At 35.7% G+C, this 18,138-nt stretch overlaps 1 protein-coding gene across 1 annotated transcript in view; it reads left to right on the top strand.

Annotated features, from left to right (window-relative positions):
• Window positions 1-18,138, top strand: part of CNTRL (centriolin) — an 84,529-nt gene that overhangs the window by 13,257 nt on the left and 53,134 nt on the right. The window contains exons 4-11 of the mRNA XM_082656611.1: window positions 559-689; window positions 2,067-2,208; window positions 4,170-4,356; window positions 8,878-9,071; window positions 12,984-13,040; window positions 15,135-15,254; window positions 16,221-16,449; window positions 17,791-17,900. Of these exons, the coding sequence (XP_082512737.1) occupies window positions 559-689; window positions 2,067-2,208; window positions 4,170-4,356; window positions 8,878-9,071; window positions 12,984-13,040; window positions 15,135-15,254; window positions 16,221-16,449; window positions 17,791-17,900 (1,170 nt within the window). The remainder of the gene's footprint in view (window positions 1-558; window positions 690-2,066; window positions 2,209-4,169; window positions 4,357-8,877; window positions 9,072-12,983; window positions 13,041-15,134; window positions 15,255-16,220; window positions 16,450-17,790; window positions 17,901-18,138) is intronic.

The following is an 18,138-nucleotide window of genomic DNA, read 5'->3' as shown; positions in this document are numbered from 1 at the left end:
ATTTGTATTATATAGAGGAGACTGAGCATGTTGAACATAGGCTCCTGCAGCAGGGAAATAGTCTGGTTCACCAGTATACCGCCATTGCCCGGCGCCACATCTGACATGTAGTGAGTGGGAAATGAATATCTGTTGAAAAGTGACTGTTTTTAAACTTGAGGGGAAGATCCAGGAGAGAGAAAGAGATTGGAGATACAGGAACACAAGGAGAAGAGATGGGTAAGGTTATGCAAGAGCGTAAGTACCTAGTTGAACTTTGAAGAGGGGAGAAAGGGAGAGGCATAGAAAAGACGAGGTGGAGAAAAGGATTGATGGGGAAATTCTCATTGGATAGTCTTCAGTTTCTTAGGGCGTAGGAAGTGTTGTCCGCTGAGGGGCAAGGAGAGTTTGGCGACCTGGAGAGAGTGGCCACTCCTGGCCGAGGAGAGCCACACCAGAGGATTTTCCGGGGAAGCAGTAAAGGCTTAGTCTCCGGTGACTGATCAGCACATGCTTATATGTCGTGCTTATGTCGAGGCATCTGTTATATAAAGTATTTATTCATTTGTTTCCAATTAGTATATCGAAAATTTGGAAAAATGTGTTAAACTTGAAATACTGAATCTCAGCCATAATCTAATAGGGAAGATTGAGAAGGTAGACAAGCTGTTGAAATTACGTGAGCTCAACTTATCATATAACAAAATCTGGTAAGTAAATACTTCTTTGGGTGGCACTGCAGGGTCGTCATCTTTGTTAAAGAGGTAGATTAATGCTGCTGTGTTACTGAAAGAATCCTTTGAAAGATCAGGCACTTTGATTCTTATTCATTTGTAGTCTAGCCCTTCACATATGATAGCTGCCATATTTTGGCATTACTAAAGTACAGAATAACGTCTGTCATTAACAAAGAAGGAGATACATTTTTTGAGTACCAAATTTTATCTTAATTCCATTTTTGACAGGAAGTTTTCCCAGATGTAGTCTGATTAACTGCCTTATTTCATTAAAAAAGGTGGCATGAAGCAGAATGTTTTAACCCTGTCATTTTGATCCTAAAGATATTTCAACCTGTTTTGAGCCTATGTATTTATCCTAATGTTCTTTGCTCATTGCTGTAATAAATACACACTATCTTGTTTCCACTTCATAATATATATTACTCTGAGAAATAAACATAATAAAACTGACAGTTGCTAAAAATGCACATAGAAAACTTGTTATAGGCAAAATGATACAATTATCAAATCTTGAATATCTTTATATCTATGTATTTTCCCTCCACATAAGACTTGGTATATATAATGGCCAGAGAACAAAACAACTAACAGTAGCAGAACCTCTAATATGGCAAAAATGAAATGGGAAAAAAAGTGATTAATGAATCAAATCCTTAATGTAAAGTGTGTATAAAAAAATTGATCCTGATGAAAATAATTTCAGCAAAATAAAACTGAAAATAAAGAAGCTTGGAAATATTTGCCCAGTATAGAGAATTGACCAAGGAATTAAATTGGAATCAACTTGGGAAAGTATTTCATCAATGAAAATTCCTGAATATGGGTGATAATGTTTTATTAATTTAAATATTCTGATTAAAATATTTTTGTTCATAAATACAGTATCATTCTGGGGGTCCACCAGCTCAAAGTAGCAGCCATATCCTGCTGGCATAGCTAATCTTTTGTTGATGATTTAAGGTAATAGTTAAGGACATCTTGTTCTTATGCAGGGCTGTAGCACATAGCACAGTGTGTGCTGTTGAACTTTCTAGCTCTCCCCTTGCTGTCCACTAGTAGTCTTCACAGTGGTTAGTGAGAATGCTACAGACAGACTCTTCTGTGTTGTGGGATCTTAAAGTCTGATAGTAAGATAGGTAGGATTCCTGGGCACAGACAGTAATGAAGAGTTTACTAGAGCTGTTCTGGTAAATTTGTTTTTAGCCACTCTTTTTAAATTCTCATTTATAAATTATAATTATGGAAAGTAACTCCACATAAAACCAAGCCTGTTTATTCTTAAAATACAATGGAGGGGCACTATCATTGTACTTATTACTAAGTTTGATTTTACCCTTTGGTTTCCAGCAAAATCGAAGGTATAGAAAATATGCATAATCTGCAAAAGCTAAACCTTGCGGGAAATGAAATTGAACATATTCCAGTATGGTTAGGGAAGAAGTTAAAATGTTTGCGAGTCCTCAATCTGAAAGGCAACAAGATATCATCGGTAAGTTATTCAAAGTAGCAAGAATATTTAAAAAATTTTTGGATTTGTTGAAGCAAAAAATTAAAATCTAAGTTTTTTTTAAAATGGGACTTCTTCTAATGTCTTTGGTTCTTTGACAAAACATCAAATTCAGACATAAGCTAGTATTCTCTATGGTAATTAAATATAGGCAGTCCTGGTTTTGCATGGTTCCATGGTAGCTAAAAGTTGACCTCTTAGCATTTTCCCATCTTTCATTTCATTTGAGCCTCAAAATACTCTTGTTAAGGAGACAGTGCAGGGATTATTTTTATAATTCTGTGAGTTAGGTACCATTGTCTTATCCCATTTTCAAGTAAAGTCTCAGAGAGGGTAACTCTCTTACCCAAAGTCATTCAACTTGTGCCCGAATCCATGTCACTGAATGGCTAGAGCAGAGTTCTTTTTTTTCAAACTTGTGAATTAATCTGAATTAATCTTGATTATAGTGTTAGGTGTTACAAGAAGTGTTAATCACTAGCTTTTTATAGTAGGGCAACTTTGTTTTCGTGGTTCACATAAGCTAATAATGATGTGTATTTTTCTCTGGAGTATATTTTATGATTTCCTTGTGATATGTATACAGTTAGATATTCAATAAGCATTGAAAAGTAAAAACATTAATTTACTTAAATCTGTATTAAAATTGGTACAATCCTGCTATAATTTAAAGAACTTAAGTCTTAGAATAGAAAATAAAAGATGTGACTTCCAATATGGGTCTAGACTTTGCTTCTGTGACCTTTGGAGAATCTTTCATCTCTCTAAAACTCACTATTTAAATTAGAGAAAACAGTCCCTGCCCTGCCTTCTTTCAGAAGTGGTATGGGGCTCAGATGAAATGATAGATGTGAAAATACTTTAAAAACTATAAGGAATACAGCATTAGAGTTATTTAGTATTTTAAACTTTCACCAGTAGAAGCCAATAATAATAAATAACATTTGTTTAATGCTGTGCAATGTTTATGCTTTCTCATTTCATCTTTATAAAGATCTGGTAAGGTGACTCTACCATTTCACTGTGACAGCCCAAGAGCCTCACAGCCCAAGCCCCATGCCATGTTACACAGCATCACCTTGGAGCTCTTGGAGCTTATGGGGTGATGGGAGGAGGTAGCCATGAATCTATTTAAAATTTGCCACACATGTTCCAAAAGTAGTTGATCCCTAGATAGGACTGTTAACAGGAAAATCATTTAATAAATATTTATTATTATTTCTAATTTTGTAAGACCTTCTCATCCCAGTTCATATTTGACATTGGCTTCAGTAAGAGTGCACATCCACTTGGGAGAGATTTATTTATACTAGCTATTGATAGTAGTGTTTCTCAACCTTTTAAAATCCCTCTTTGGGTAAATGTAAAAATCTTACTTCAGAACTGTGAGTGTCTCTACATATCCTTATTTCTTTTAACTATCAAGTATAACTGTTACCTGAAGATTTACCAAACTCCTTTTTTATAGCCATTTATATTTTTGATTTGTTCAATCAGCATACTGAAAAGATAATAGGATTAGAGTTTCACAGTCTTGAATTCAAATCCTATTTCATTAACATATAACCTCGGAGCTTTGAGCAAGTCACCTAAATTCTTTGAACCTCAGTTTCATCATCTAGAAAATTAAGATGGTTCTTATATCATAGGTTTTTGTGAGGAGTCACAGATAAAATGGTATATGGAAAATGCCTAATACTGCCCTTGATACATTTTAGATTCTCAAATACTCCTTTCTTTTCCGCCCTTCAAATCACTACTTTTGGATAATAGGTTTCATGAATAGGTTGCTTGCCATGTTAATAGCAATTTCCTTGATTTATTACTTCCCTTAGGTATGTTTATGATTTTTATTTTATTTATTTATTTATTTATTTTAACATCTTGATGTTTATGATTTTTAAATTCAATTATACCAATTATAATGTTACCTATCATTTCAGCTCCAAGATGTAAGCAAATTGAAACCCCTTCAAGATTTGACTTCTGTGATCCTAGCTGAAAATCCAGTTGTGACCCTTCCTCATTACCTCCAGTTCACCATTTTTCACCTCCGTTCACTGGAAAGTTTGGAAGGTCAGCCAGTAACCACTCAGGACAGACAGGAAGCTTTTGAGAGATTCAGTTTAGGTGAGGTGACATATTTTTAAAAAACTAAATTTGGGTGGGAGAGGAATTTATTTCAGAAATTATCCAGAAAAAAAATATTTATTATGAACTTTATAATGCTATTAAAATTTGCATATGGGCTTCCCTGGTGGCACAATGGTTGAGAGTCCACCTGCCGATGCAGGGGACGCGGGTTCGTGCCCCGGTCTGGGAGGATCCCACATGCCGTGGAGCGGCTGGGCCCATGAGCCATGGCTGCTGAGCCTGAGCGTCTGGAGCCTGTGCTCCGCAACGGGAGAGGCCACAACAGTGAGAGGCCCGCGTACCGGGAAAAAAAAAAAAAAAAAAATTTGCATAGACAATGGCATCATAAATCAATGAACTCAGCAAATATTCATTAGGCATGTACTGTGAGCCAGGCACTGTATCTGGCACTAAAGATATAATGGTGATCAAGACGTAAGGTACTGGCCTTCGTGCAGCTTGTGTTTTAGTGGAGAAGATAGACAAAAAAACAAGTAAACCCAGATAAAGTAACAGAGGAGAACCCCCTTTTTGGAAAGTGGTGTAAAGGAATGGCTCTCTGAGGAAGTGACATATAAGCTGAAGGCAAAGGCAGGAGAGGATTAGTCATGTGAAGAAAGGCCTGAGGGAGAGGGAGCAGCTTGTACTTTGAGATTGGAAAGACCCTGGTGAGTTAAGAGACAGAAAGAAGATCAGTATGACTGGAGGATAGCCCAGGTGAAAGTTTGGAGAGATGGGGAGGGGAGAGATGGCACAGGACCTTGGGGTTTGGATTTTATTCCAGGTGCAGTGGAAAGCCACTGACAACTTTTAAGCGGGGGTTTGTATATTAAGATTATTTTTGATGCTGGATGGAGAATGATTTGAAGCAGGGCAAAATAGAGATAAAGGGACATGTTAGAAGGCTATTGCCTTAGAAATGTTGGTGGCCTATATTTAGGTGGTAGATGTGGAATAGACGGATCAGCTTTGGAAGTAGCATCAGCAGCACTTTCTAATGAATTGGATAATCCCCAAGCTTCTGGCTTGAGTAAGTGGTTGGATGGTAGTATTGTTTTGGAAAATGGGAGAACTCAGAATGTTGAGTTTGAATGTCTGTGAGACAACCAAGAAGAGAATCAGAAATATGAGTCTGGAGTTCAAGAGATCTGTCCTAGAGATATAAATTTGGGATTCATCAGCATAAAAATAATATTTAATTCCACCAGAATCAACTAGCTCACTCAGGCAGGGGTTTGGAAGAGCATGAAGAGGAGCCAGTTAAGAAAACTGAGAAAGAGAGGCCAGCAAGGTAGGAGAAAACCAGGAAGTAGTAGGTTGCAGAAGCCCAGAGAAGATTTCAAAAGAGAAAGTGGTCAGCTATGCTGACTGTTGCTGAGACATGAAGAAGAAAAATGAGCACAGAGAAGTGCTTTAGATTGACAACATGATGATGAGCTTGACAAGAGCAGTTCAGGAGTGGCTGGGACAAATGCTAGATTATAGATTGAAGACTGAATGGGAGGGAGACATTTGGGTAAAGATTTGATATTGCCTCCCACAGTTTCCTCCCCTAGTACCTAATAAATGAATTTTTTAAAGTAAGTTTAAAAAAAATTCACCAGTAGCTTCCAACCAGGAAATGGAGAAGCAAGTGCAATAAACCTCAAAGCTAGTAATCAAAGCAACAGAAAATATTCAAGAGCGGAGTGGAGAGACAAATCATGGCTTAGTTCTTTTGGTCCTTGAGAAGACAGGAGATGAGATTAGAAAAAAAAAGGAAAGATTGTCTATTGATAAGAGGGATGGGACACTTTCTCCATCAGAAGGGAGAGAAGATGTGTGTAGGTATGGGTAGTTTTGTTGCCTTGGTGGTAGGAAGATGGGGAAGTTCCCACTGGTGGGGTCTGTTTTCTCAATAAAATAAGAGGTCATCAGCTGAGAAAGAAAATAGGAGGAGTACAACATTGCAAAGCAACTATACTCCAATAAAAATTAATTTAAAAAAAAAGATTGGAAAGAAAAAGAAAATAGAAGGAGTATGGGAGGTTTGAAGGGAAGAGGAAGGTATGAAATAGCCTAACATGATAATGTTAGGGCATGAGCCTGTATGTTCAAGTTAGTCCATTTTGACTTATAAAAACAACAGTTTCATATGGTTTGATCCAATACTTGAGAAATGGTAGATTTTTATTTGTTTCGGATCCCCCTAACTCAACATTTGTTACCCAGAAGTTGATGTTTTGGAATCATTAAAAAATATAAATAATGCAAGGGGAAGTCATTATATAAATATACTGTTTGGGGAAATGTTTAAAGTACTTATAATTCATTCACAACTTTGGATGTTAATTAAGAGCTTTTAGTGATGCTGAGCTCTTGGGATCCAGTGGTAATACAGATAGATGCGGTTTCTGCTTTCACAAAACTTTAGTGGAGAAGGCAGACAGCCAAGCTATTTGATCACATTTTCCAACTCTCTCTGTGATGAGGACTGCGTCAGAGGTGCAGGGTGGCATCATAGCATCCCTGAGAAGTGTCCAACCTGGGGAGGGTAGAGTCAGGGCAGGCTTCTCAGAATAGTTTTTAAAACTAAGACCTGGAGGATGCAAAATACGCCAGTAGGAGATAGAGGAAGACAGTTCCAGGGAGAAGGTGTGAATAAAAGCATGCAGGTGGAAAAAGTTTTCGACAAAATTCAACACCCATTTATGATAAAAACCCTCTAGAAAGTAGGCATAGAGGGAGCTTACCTCAACATAATAAAGGCCATATATGACAAACCCACAGCCAACATCATTCTCAATGGTGAAAAACTGAAACCATTTCCTCTAAGATCAGGAACAAGACAAGGTTGTCCACTTTCACCACTGTTATTCAACATAGTTTTGGAAGTTTTAGCCACAGCAATCAGAGAAGAAAAAGAAATAAAAGGAATCCAAATTGGAAAAGATGAAGTAAAGCTGTCACTGTTTGCAGATGACATGATACTATACATAGAGAATCCTAAAGATGCTACCAGAAAACTATTAGAGCTAATCAATGAATTTGGTAAAGTAGCAGGATACAAAATTAATGCACAGAAATCTCTTGCATTCCTATACACTAATGATGAAAAATCTGAAAGAGAAATTAAGGAAACACTCCCATTTACCACTGCAACAAAAAGAATAAAATACCTAGGAATAAACCTACCTAAGGAGACAAAAGACCTGTATGCAGAAAACTATAAGACACTGATGAAAGAAATTAAAGATGGTACAAACAGATGGAGAGATATACCATGTTCTTGGATTAGAAGAATCAACATTGTGAAAATGACTATAGTACCCAAAGCAATCTACAGATTCAATGCAATCCCTCTCAACCTACCACTGGCATTTTTCACAGAACTAGAACAAAAAATTTCACAATTTGTATGGAAACACAAAAGACCCCAAATAGCCAAAGCAATCTTTTTTTTTAAGAAGTTTTTTTAAATTAATTAATTAATTTATTTATTTTTGCTGTGTTGGGTCTTCATTTCTGTGTGAGGGCTTTCTCTAGTTGCGGTGAGTGGGGGCCACTCTTCATCGCGGTGCGCAGGCCTCTCACTATCGCGGCCTCTCTTGTTGCGGAGCACAGGCTCCAGACGCGCAGACTCAGTAGTTGTGGCTCATGGGCACAGTTGCTCCATGGCACGTGGGATCCTCCCAGACCAGGGCTCGAACCCATGTCCCCTGCACTGGCAGGCAGACTCTCAACCACTGCGCCACCAGGGAAGCCCTTTTTCTAATTTTGAATTTATTTTTTATTTATTTATTTTTGGCTGCATTGGGTCTTTGTTGCTGCGCGCAGCCTTTCTCTAGTTGCAGCGAGCGGGGGCTACCCTTTGTTGCGGTGCACGGGCTTCTCATTGCAGTGGCTTCTCTTGTTGCGGAGCATGGGGTCTAGGCGTGCAGGCTTCAGTAGTTGTGGCACGCAGGCTCAGTAGTTGTGGCTCGCGGGCTCTAGAGCGCAGGCTCAGTAGTTGTGGTGCACAGGCTTAGTTGCTCCACGGCGTGTGGGATCTTCCCGGGCCAGGGCCCAAACCCCTGTCACCTTCATTGGCAGGCAGATTCTTAACCACTGCGCCACCAGGGAAGCCCCAAAGCAATCTTGAGAAAGAAAAATGGAGCTGGAGGAATCAGGCTCCCAGACTTCAGACTATACTACAAAGCTACAGTAATCAAGACATTATGGTACTGGCACAAAAACAGAAATATAGATCAACGGAACAGGATAGAAAGCCCAGAGATAAACCCACGCACCTATAGTCACCTTATTTTTGTGTTATCTTTTAAAATTGTTATCCACATGGTAATACCTTCTTACCTCTTAATAGAAATCACTTTCTAGCTCAAAATAATCTTTTTTTCCAAAACCATAGTGAATAATTTTAAAAGTAGAATTGTATATATACTATTCTAAGACTTCTTTTGTTATTATTTGAGAAATAGTCTTATGTTTCTTCAAATAGAAAATATAATGATCAATAAACTATTAAATTTGTACTAGCAGAAGAGGTAGAAAGACTGGAAAGAGACCTGGAGAAGAAGGTGATGGAAACTGAAGAGCTTAAAAGCAAACAAACAAGGTTCCTCGAGGAAATTAAAAATCAAGATAAGTTGAACAAATCATTAAAAGAGGAGACCATGTTACAAAAACAGAGCTGTGAGGAGCTAGAGAGTAACCTAAACACGAAAAATGAACTGGTAAGTCCGTATTTTACATTGCCTTGACTATATTCTCTTGAAATAGAAAATTCTTTGTTCTTAGGTCTAAAAACACAGCTTCCTGACTATAAAATGGGGAAGATGTGGTTTAACAGAAATATGTGCAACTGGTTTGACAGGTTGTAGTTGACTGCACACTCTATGGTATGGTTGCCCAAAAGATGCATACTGTCTTGAGCTGTGTTATGTGAAAGTATGATATCCAGAACAAATGAGGAAGATGAAGCCCCACACCGTGGGGAGTTGGTCAGACTGCCCTTAGATGTCTGTATTTTTTTAAACAACAACACCGTTGGTGAGGCTGTACGTTGGCAAAAACTTTTAGAAAGCAATTTGGCAAAATTATCCAAATTTAAATGGATGTACCCTATGTCCTGTATATTGGAAATATTGTATATAATATTTATATTATTTATTAGTTATTATGTAAGTTATAGTATAATATATATTTCTAATAATATAGTCTGTAGAAATGGTACAAGAATGTATAAAGAGATATATGTAGATACATGTGTGTATGTATATAAATATACAAATACACATATATATACAAGGACATTGACTACATTATTGTCTATATTAACAAAATATTGAGAATAACTAAAATGTCCCTCAGTAGATATCCATGTGGTAGAATAATAGTGTTCTTATCAAAGGAAGGCAGAGCTGTATATCCTCATATGGAAAGACGTCTAACATATATTGCTATATGAAAAAAAGCAAGCTGTATATCAAGTATGGTCCTATATATAAAGGAAGTATATAATAGTATAAGTATGTGTAAGTCAAATGGTAGAATGTATACCAAATTCTTGACAGCAGTTATTTTAGGGGAGTAGAATCATAGAGCACTTTCAAATTGCCATATATGCATATCTTTAATGTTTAAATTTTAAATAATTTGGCTTTATGGTTAAAATAGGTAGAAAAGATATCTTAAAAGAGAAAGATTTAGACAGACTAGATAGCATATCTTCAGAAGGTACCTGACCCAGCGGCTTCAAAGGTCTTGAGACCATGTCTGAGAAGTGGCCAAAGCAACAGGGGTGTCCAGGCTGGAGAAGAGGAGACCCAGTGAGCTGTGACAATTGCTTTCAGATAGTCAAAGGACTGTTTCATGGAAGAGGGACTGGAGTTATTGATGAAGGTACCAAGAGTTAAAATTAAGAAATGGCAAAAAGAATTATAGGAAAACAGTTTTTCATTTAGTAATGAAGAAGAAATCTATATAATAGCTGTCTTGAGATAAAATGTGATAACTCTGGAATGTGTGTGCTATCACTGAAACAGGCCATGTGCTCAGGGTTTAGGGAAAAGATAAAAAAAAACATTGGTCAGGGAGATGGACTAAATCACCCTAAAAGCGCTTTTCAACCTTGATAATTTGATTCTGTAAAATTATTAGTCTACTTTCCTTGAAGAAAAAAATAGCTATTGGTACTCTCTTTTTCTTTTGACAGTTCTTTTTCTGATCTCTGTGCATAACTTAGAGAATTGTATTTCTCATATAATTAGCAGAATCCTTGATACAGTTATCTTTTTTTTTTGCATCCCCCTTTCAAGATTGGCATTCTGGCTTAGTTACTTGATTTATTGACAAGAATTCTGCCTAAGCACTTACATTTTTAAGCAAGAAAAAAAAGCGTTCCCTCCTCTGTATAGAGAGGGAAATTGTTACTTGAAATCCAAATACTACTTAATTACCTCTTTCTTGAGCTCTTCTTTGTCAGGGGGACATGATAAAAGACAGGGCAGCTTTCCCAGCTCTGTTAGTCAAACATTCGGAGCATTTGTGGCTTCCTTCATATGCCTCTTATTTGAAGGTAGTTTTCAAATATGTCTGCTGTATTCTGAAGGCATATTATATATGATGTTAATAAACCAGTGATTATCAATGGTCTTATAATATGCATAGATCTTTTGCACTCCATTCCATAAGAGTGGAATGATGAGTAATTAAATCATTGAAGACATATTACAATCAGTTTTATTTTAGCAGTGAACTCTTTGTGCCATCACTTAACAGTTGTATTTTAAATACAAAAATAAAACAGTACTTAAAATAAGCACAGTACTTACTTTGGTATCACTTGATATTTGTGAACATTTAATAAATTTTCCTGAGTTATTGATCTTTTTCATAGTGTAGAATTCATCTTGTATTATTGAGACAAAAAAACATTATGATTTCCATATGCTGACTCCCTGGTGCACGTTAAGTCAACCCATTGAAAATCATGGCAAAATATTTTATTTTATATTTGTGTGCTATCCCAAAATTATGGATTATTATAGTTGTCTAGTTTTCTCTTTTGTTCGTTTATTATGTTGATATGTTTATGCTGTAAATAAATGTTTTGTAAATTGTCAACAGTTTTTGTTCGTTTTTTTTTCCTGTAATTGTTTTCAGTTAGAAGACAGACTGTGCTCTTTTTGAGTCATTATGTTACTTTTATCATTAACTATTTAAAAACACTTTATATACAAAGTTACTATATGTTTATTATAACAAATTCAGACAACACAAATGTATACACTAGAAAATGAAGGTTTCACTCTTCCCCTGCCACATTCCTTGGAGGTTAATATGTATCCTTTTTGTTTTCTATGCTTCTACAATATATATATAATTACATAGTGTATATGTAATTATATATATTTTTGAATGTTTTGTGATTTAAAAAAATTTTACTATATATTTTTTAAAATTCTACCATCTTATTTTTTACAAAACAGTATATCATTGGACAGCTGTCCAAGTTAAAAAAATACATACACGTGTATATATGTGCACACATATATACACACACACATAAATTCTTTTCAAAGTGTATATTGTGTTCCACTATACGGATTTTCCATGATTTATTTAATCTTCTCTTATTGATGAATATTTAAGTTGCTTCCACTTTTTTGTTATTAGAAACAATACTATAGAGAAAAATCTTTATATATATATATATATATACCTTACGCATTCATACTAGTACTTCCTTAGCATAATCACTATAAGTTTTAAATTTTGATAGCTATTAATGTTACCCCTCAAAAAGCTTATAACTGCTTCACACTTCTATAGCAGTGGGTGAAAGAGCCCACCCCCACTTGATAGTATTATTTTGAACTTGTAAATAGGATAGAAAAAAATGGAATCTCATTGCTTTAATTTCGCATTTCTTTAGGTATTGGAGAGCTGAGTACTGCATATGTATTTCTTAGCTATTTTGTATTCTTCAAATTCATATTGTTTTGCCAGTTCTTTTATTATTCCAAAGGACTATTCTATGTTAAAAAAAAAAAAATTCTGTGTCTTTTTCCAAGAGCCTACATTTGAAAAACATTTTCCATTATCTTATGCAGAATATCTGGTGATAATATCACCTATAGTTGTATAATGTTTTCTAGTTTCATATAATAATTCCTCATATAGTAAGTCAATTAACTTATAAATGAAGCATTGTAACATTGAAGGAAAACTTCTGGTGGCCATTTAACCTGTAGTAGTCCCCCTCTCCTGCCACCAACAAATGTTAACTTTAATATTAATGTTACTCATTGTCTTTTTGCAAGTTATTTAAACTCCTGTACTTGTTTCCTCATTTTTAAAATGAGGATGATTTACCTGTCCTGCCAGCCCCACAGAGTTGTGAGGACTAAGTGAGGTTATGAATATGAAAATGATTTGAAATGAATCAAGCTAAGTAATGGAAGGTGGTAAATATAAAACTCCATTAGAATGATGATAAAATGTGTCCATGTGAGAATAATGCAGGTATTAATAACCATATCTTCCTAAGGTAAGTTGTCAGTAAAGAGCAGCTTATGTTGTTATAGCCTCACTCTCTAGAATTCTCCAGGTGATGGTATCTGTTTGCTTCTTTCTCCTTTTAGCCCTTGTTTTGGTTTCTTGCAGACCCTTTTCTGCTGATTCTTTATTCTTCCTTAAAGGTAGTTTGTTCAGGACTGAATTGTATACTATGTTTTTCATGGTTTGCATGAAAACTTGTATTAATATCCTTATGTACATTTTAAGTTTTGAAACTGGCTTGCCTTTTGAGAAATGTGCTTGTGTGTATGTATAATTTTTTTTAATGATTGTTTACATAGGAGAGTGAATTTGAATGTGGGGGAAAGAATTTGTATCATTTTTCCTATTGGTAAATATGTTAACTGCAGTCAGCTCTTGATTATCCACAGCTAATACTTTCCCGGGCTTTGACTCCCACTTTGCTCCCATTTATGCATTTCTTCAAAGGACATTTATTGAATGCTTACTATATGCTAAGCCTACTGCTGTAAAAGACACAAAAGTACTTTAAGATGCACAGAGTATTCATTATTAAAGTTGAGCCTTGAACAACACAGGGGTTAGTCCACGTATAACTTATAGTTGGTCCTCAATATCCTTAGTTCCTCAGCATCCACAGATTCAAACAACCACCGTCTAGTACTATAGTATTTACTATTGAAATGTATGTGTAAGTGAACCTGCTCAGTTCGAACCGACATTGTTCAAGGGTCAACTGTATTTGCCTGTGGAGACCAGTCCCTATAGCCTCCACCGTTCAGTCACATTTGCCTTTGTTTGTCCCCACTGCCACTGATCTTTAGGGAGAGAAGCGCAAGATTAGTTGACATTGTTGGTTGTGAGTTGCCTTCTAGGGACTCAGGGACTTGTGAGCATTCAGTGAAAGCATCAATGTGGGTAATGTGCTTGACACCCTGCAGCAGGACATCGAAGGCAGTGTAGTATAATAGAGTGTCGGATTTGAAATCGGGAAACTTGGAACTGAACTCTGCCTCTTCCACTACCAGCTGTGCAATTGGACAAGTTATTTAACCTCTCTGTACAGCTTTTATCATCTCATAGGGTAGTTGTGAAGATTCAGTGAGATGGCATATGTCAAATGCTTAGCATGGTGTCTGGCATACAGTGAGTACTCAGTCAGAATTACCTGTTATCCAGGTTAGCCTTACTTCCACTCAGTTGGATAATCAGGAGGTGACTGAAAGCTAAATCATGCACGACTTTGATTTCACGGGCCTTGTAAAATGTTCATGTTCGTTTATGTTTTATTTTCTTCAGCTTGCATTTTTATATTAAAGAAGTGTTTCTGCATGCCTTTTTTTGTCTGGTATCTACTGTCAGATGCTGGGGGGAATGAAAAAGCAGAAATCACTTAGTGGACCTTTGAAATGAACTCAAGGATTGCTTTAGTAGAAAGGGGACTGGTACTGGTAGTTAATAAAATATTTAACTTCTGCCACTAATCTAATGATGTAACTTTTGACAAGTCAGTTCACCAATCTGGGACTCAGTTTCTTTATTTATAAATTCAGAGGGTTAGATTAGATGATTTTTCTTCTAGCTCCTACAATTTCTAAGAATAACTGAAAAGTTGTAATTACAGTAGGATTACTTTATTAAAAATTTAATATCCTATATTTGGATCTCATTGAGCTTATTCACATCCCTTATCCTCCATTACAAAGAATAATGTTCTGAACACTTAAAACTGAGATGCCATTAGCCAAAATACTACAGCAACATCAGTACAACAATTAAAACCAATCTCCTATTTTCATCCTTCTCGCTCCTTCTAATTTCTTAGTAAATGTCAAATATTATTTCTATCCATGATTTGAAACTATCATGAGTCAGTTAAATAAATTAGTACCAGTTATTGGGAAATCAGGAAGCAGGTACTTAGTAGACTAGTTACTTAAAAATAATTGATACAGAGTTATTTTCATGTTTGGATAAGGCAAATTTAAATGATTTTTAAAATTTTTACTCATTGTATCCTGAAATAACATATAAACTTCAAAGGTCTTTTATGTGATCTCTTATGAAATGATAATTTGGTATTTCATTCTTTGTAATATTTTAGAATTAAGATAAAATGCTCTTAATGTTATTCTATTTGCTGTGAGATTTTAAAAAATCTAATTATCAGTTATAATTAGAGCTTGCCACACCACTGTACCTTTATACTAACTTACTGAATCTATGTGTTGTTTCATATCAAATTGGGCCAATAGCTAAGGCAGAAGACCATGGAACTAACTCGAGCATGTCAGAAACAGTATGAACTGGAACAGGAATTGGCTTTTTATAAAATTGATGCTAAATTTGAGCCACTGAATTATTATCCATCAGAGGTGAGTTATTTTGATTTTGTAGTAATCCACAGTTAAAGCCAGCATAGAATGGGGCAGGGGAGGGCAGGGTGGTGGAGATGTTCAAATGATTTTATCAATAACCACTCCATGTTTTTCTTAAGATACCAGCAGAGTATTTTGGTTGAATCTGTGAATTATTTGGCTCAGTGAGGTAGAGCAGTGTCCAAAAGAGGTTAAAAGCCCCAAGAAGATATTTGCCCACATCCATATTCGTAACCATAAGCAGCCCTTCTAATCCTGTTACCTCACTCAAGAGTGTGGTTGATCAGCTTCCTTAAATCCAAACCTCCAGGAAAAGTGCACTGCCTGCTTCAGTGACCATGGAATAGACATCTCCCTACATTGTTTTTTCAATAATCAGTGGGTTCACTATTAGTCAACCATTATTTGTACAAATACCATAAATGCCACTGCAACAGGGAACTGTTTAACTTCCAAGCTCCAGTCAGTATCATATAAAATAATATATGATAATAAAATGTCATATCAAATATGATTTAGTAAAAATTTAGTATTTAGTAAATACTAAATTTTTATGAAAAATTATTTTAGTAAAAATTCAACATTTAAAATTTATTAGACTGATATTTTACTTATATATCAGCCAAGAAACCAAAATAAAACATGTAGATTTCTGATCTGAGAGATACAGCAGTGCTAAAAACAACAACAAAAACCACATAACTGTAGGCACTTTCTTAGTCAATCCAGCTCACTGTTTGGGGATAGGAGGAGTAATCCTTTTGAGACCATTTTTTGTTCTAGTTCCTTTTTAGTATATTAAGAATAAGATAAAAGAATTACATATTTTTTTAAACTTCTATGTGTGTAGGATTACTATTTAGGCAATTCTGTGATATATTCTTCATTAATAAAATGAATAATGTCACTCGACTGCATAGCAGTTACTTATTAAGTCATAAGATTTATTTATTTTGTTTTTAGTATGTTGACATTGATAAAGCCCCAGACGAAAGCCCTTACATTGGCAAATCCAGATACAAGAGAAATATGTTTGCCACAGAGAGTTATATTACCGATAATGCCCAGCTAGTAGAGATCAAGAGGATGGATCCAGATGAAGGGGAACAACTTAGAAATGAACATGTGAACTTGAGAGCCCATATGCCACTGGACACACGACTGGAAGACAAAGAAAACAAAATAAGTGCAGGTTAAAAAAAGTTACTTTAAATTCTTTAAAAATACAAAAGAATTGAATATATAAGCAAATTTTGTTTTTTAATTCTTCTAGTTAAACATGCTGAAGTTATTTATTATATTGTTGTTTACATGAGACATCTAAAACAAAAGCAGTGATTCATTGAACAGATTATTTTTTAATGATTCCTGTTATGAAGAATGGGGTTTTTGACCGTTATTTGATAGCAGCATGTCCAGGGGCTCCAAGAATGCTTAAATTTCATCCTGCCAACAGGTGCTCCTCACCATTGGACTTACACATTCAAAGACATAATTAGTAATAATTGAAGCAAGTAAAGTTATTGATTCCTATACATGTCGCCAAAACCTAAAGTAGTGCTTTGGATAAACTGGATCAGTGCACTCTCCTTAGGCTTAGGCCTAAGGCTGGCCTCTGACTCTTCTTGACCTGCCCCACACTCCACTTCGTCAACTGCACCCCGCCCTCAGCCATCTAATTCAAGGAATCTTATCACTTCCTGGCAAGTCACAAAGAGGAAGAAATCAATCCAAGGGGACACTTAGAGACCTTCCAAATGGCAAACTTTGGACCCACTTCCTCACTTAGCTGTATGCATATGGCGGAAGGAGAAAGCAGACCTGAGTTCATTCATCTCACTAGTAATCATGACCCATTGTGGGGATCTCAAGCAATGAGATTAGTAGCCCATCTTCCCTTGGTTGGCAGCTAAATGGAATACATGGAAGGCCAATAGCGGTTGACTTGGAGAGGGGAGAAAAGAGGCCGAATTGTCCGTGCCTGCGTATGCTATATGCAAGGCTCTGGAAGGGGAAAGCGAAACTAAATCACACCAGCCTCAAGTTTTATAGGAGGCAGGGAGGGAGAAAGAAATCAGGAATTTGAGGTGGAAAGTCACTGATTTGGGATTACCAAATCAGTAGTGAATTTCTTGATATTGAATCCCATCATAAAGCATTTGTCTCTAACACAGGTTTTTGTTTAATACTCTAAACCTAATTATAACTTGGTGACATGTAAGCACATATTTACAAATAAAATCCTTATTCTTTCAAAAGAGTTCTTTAATGTTGGGAGTATCAAGCAGAGCCCCTTTTATGTTAGGATTTTACAAATAAATGGATCAATTATAGCTCTATGGCATATCATGAAACTATTCTAGAGATTAACTAATAGAGAGGAAAACAATCATAAGAAATTACTTTTTTTTTTATTCCTGTGTTGTATAATTGCAGAATTTAATTGGAGGAAGTTATTGCTAAGAAAAAGGTAGAAATTTGAGAATTCAAGATTTTTCTTGTGTGCCTGTGTGCATGGTTTTTAAATTTGCAGCACAAGCTCGACTATCAGAACTGCATGATGAAATAGAAAAGGCAGAACAACAAATTTTAAGAGCTACTGAAGAATTTAAACAACTGGAAGAAGCTGTACAACTTAAAAAAGTAAGTAAAAGTAAAGCTGCATTGCTAAGAGAAAATGCCAAAAATGAAATGTGTTTCCCTCTTCATAACCGTGTAAAAAAATCTTTATATCAGTGCTGCCTAATTAATTACGGAATAACAAATTTCAGAGTCAGATATGGTTCTAGCGTTTTCCAATTTCATTTCCTTCCATTCAGGATGACATCCTATTAGCATTTAATAGAGTGTATAGATACACATTACTTAACCATTTATGTAA

The sequence above is a fragment of the Grampus griseus genome, assembly GCF_964374135.1.
Source record: "Grampus griseus genome assembly, chromosome: 6".
Classification (NCBI taxonomy): Eukaryota; Metazoa; Chordata; class Mammalia; order Artiodactyla; family Delphinidae; genus Grampus; species Grampus griseus.
The sequence above is the reverse complement of the archived record's forward strand: the minus strand, read 5'-3'. Positions and strand labels throughout refer to the sequence as shown.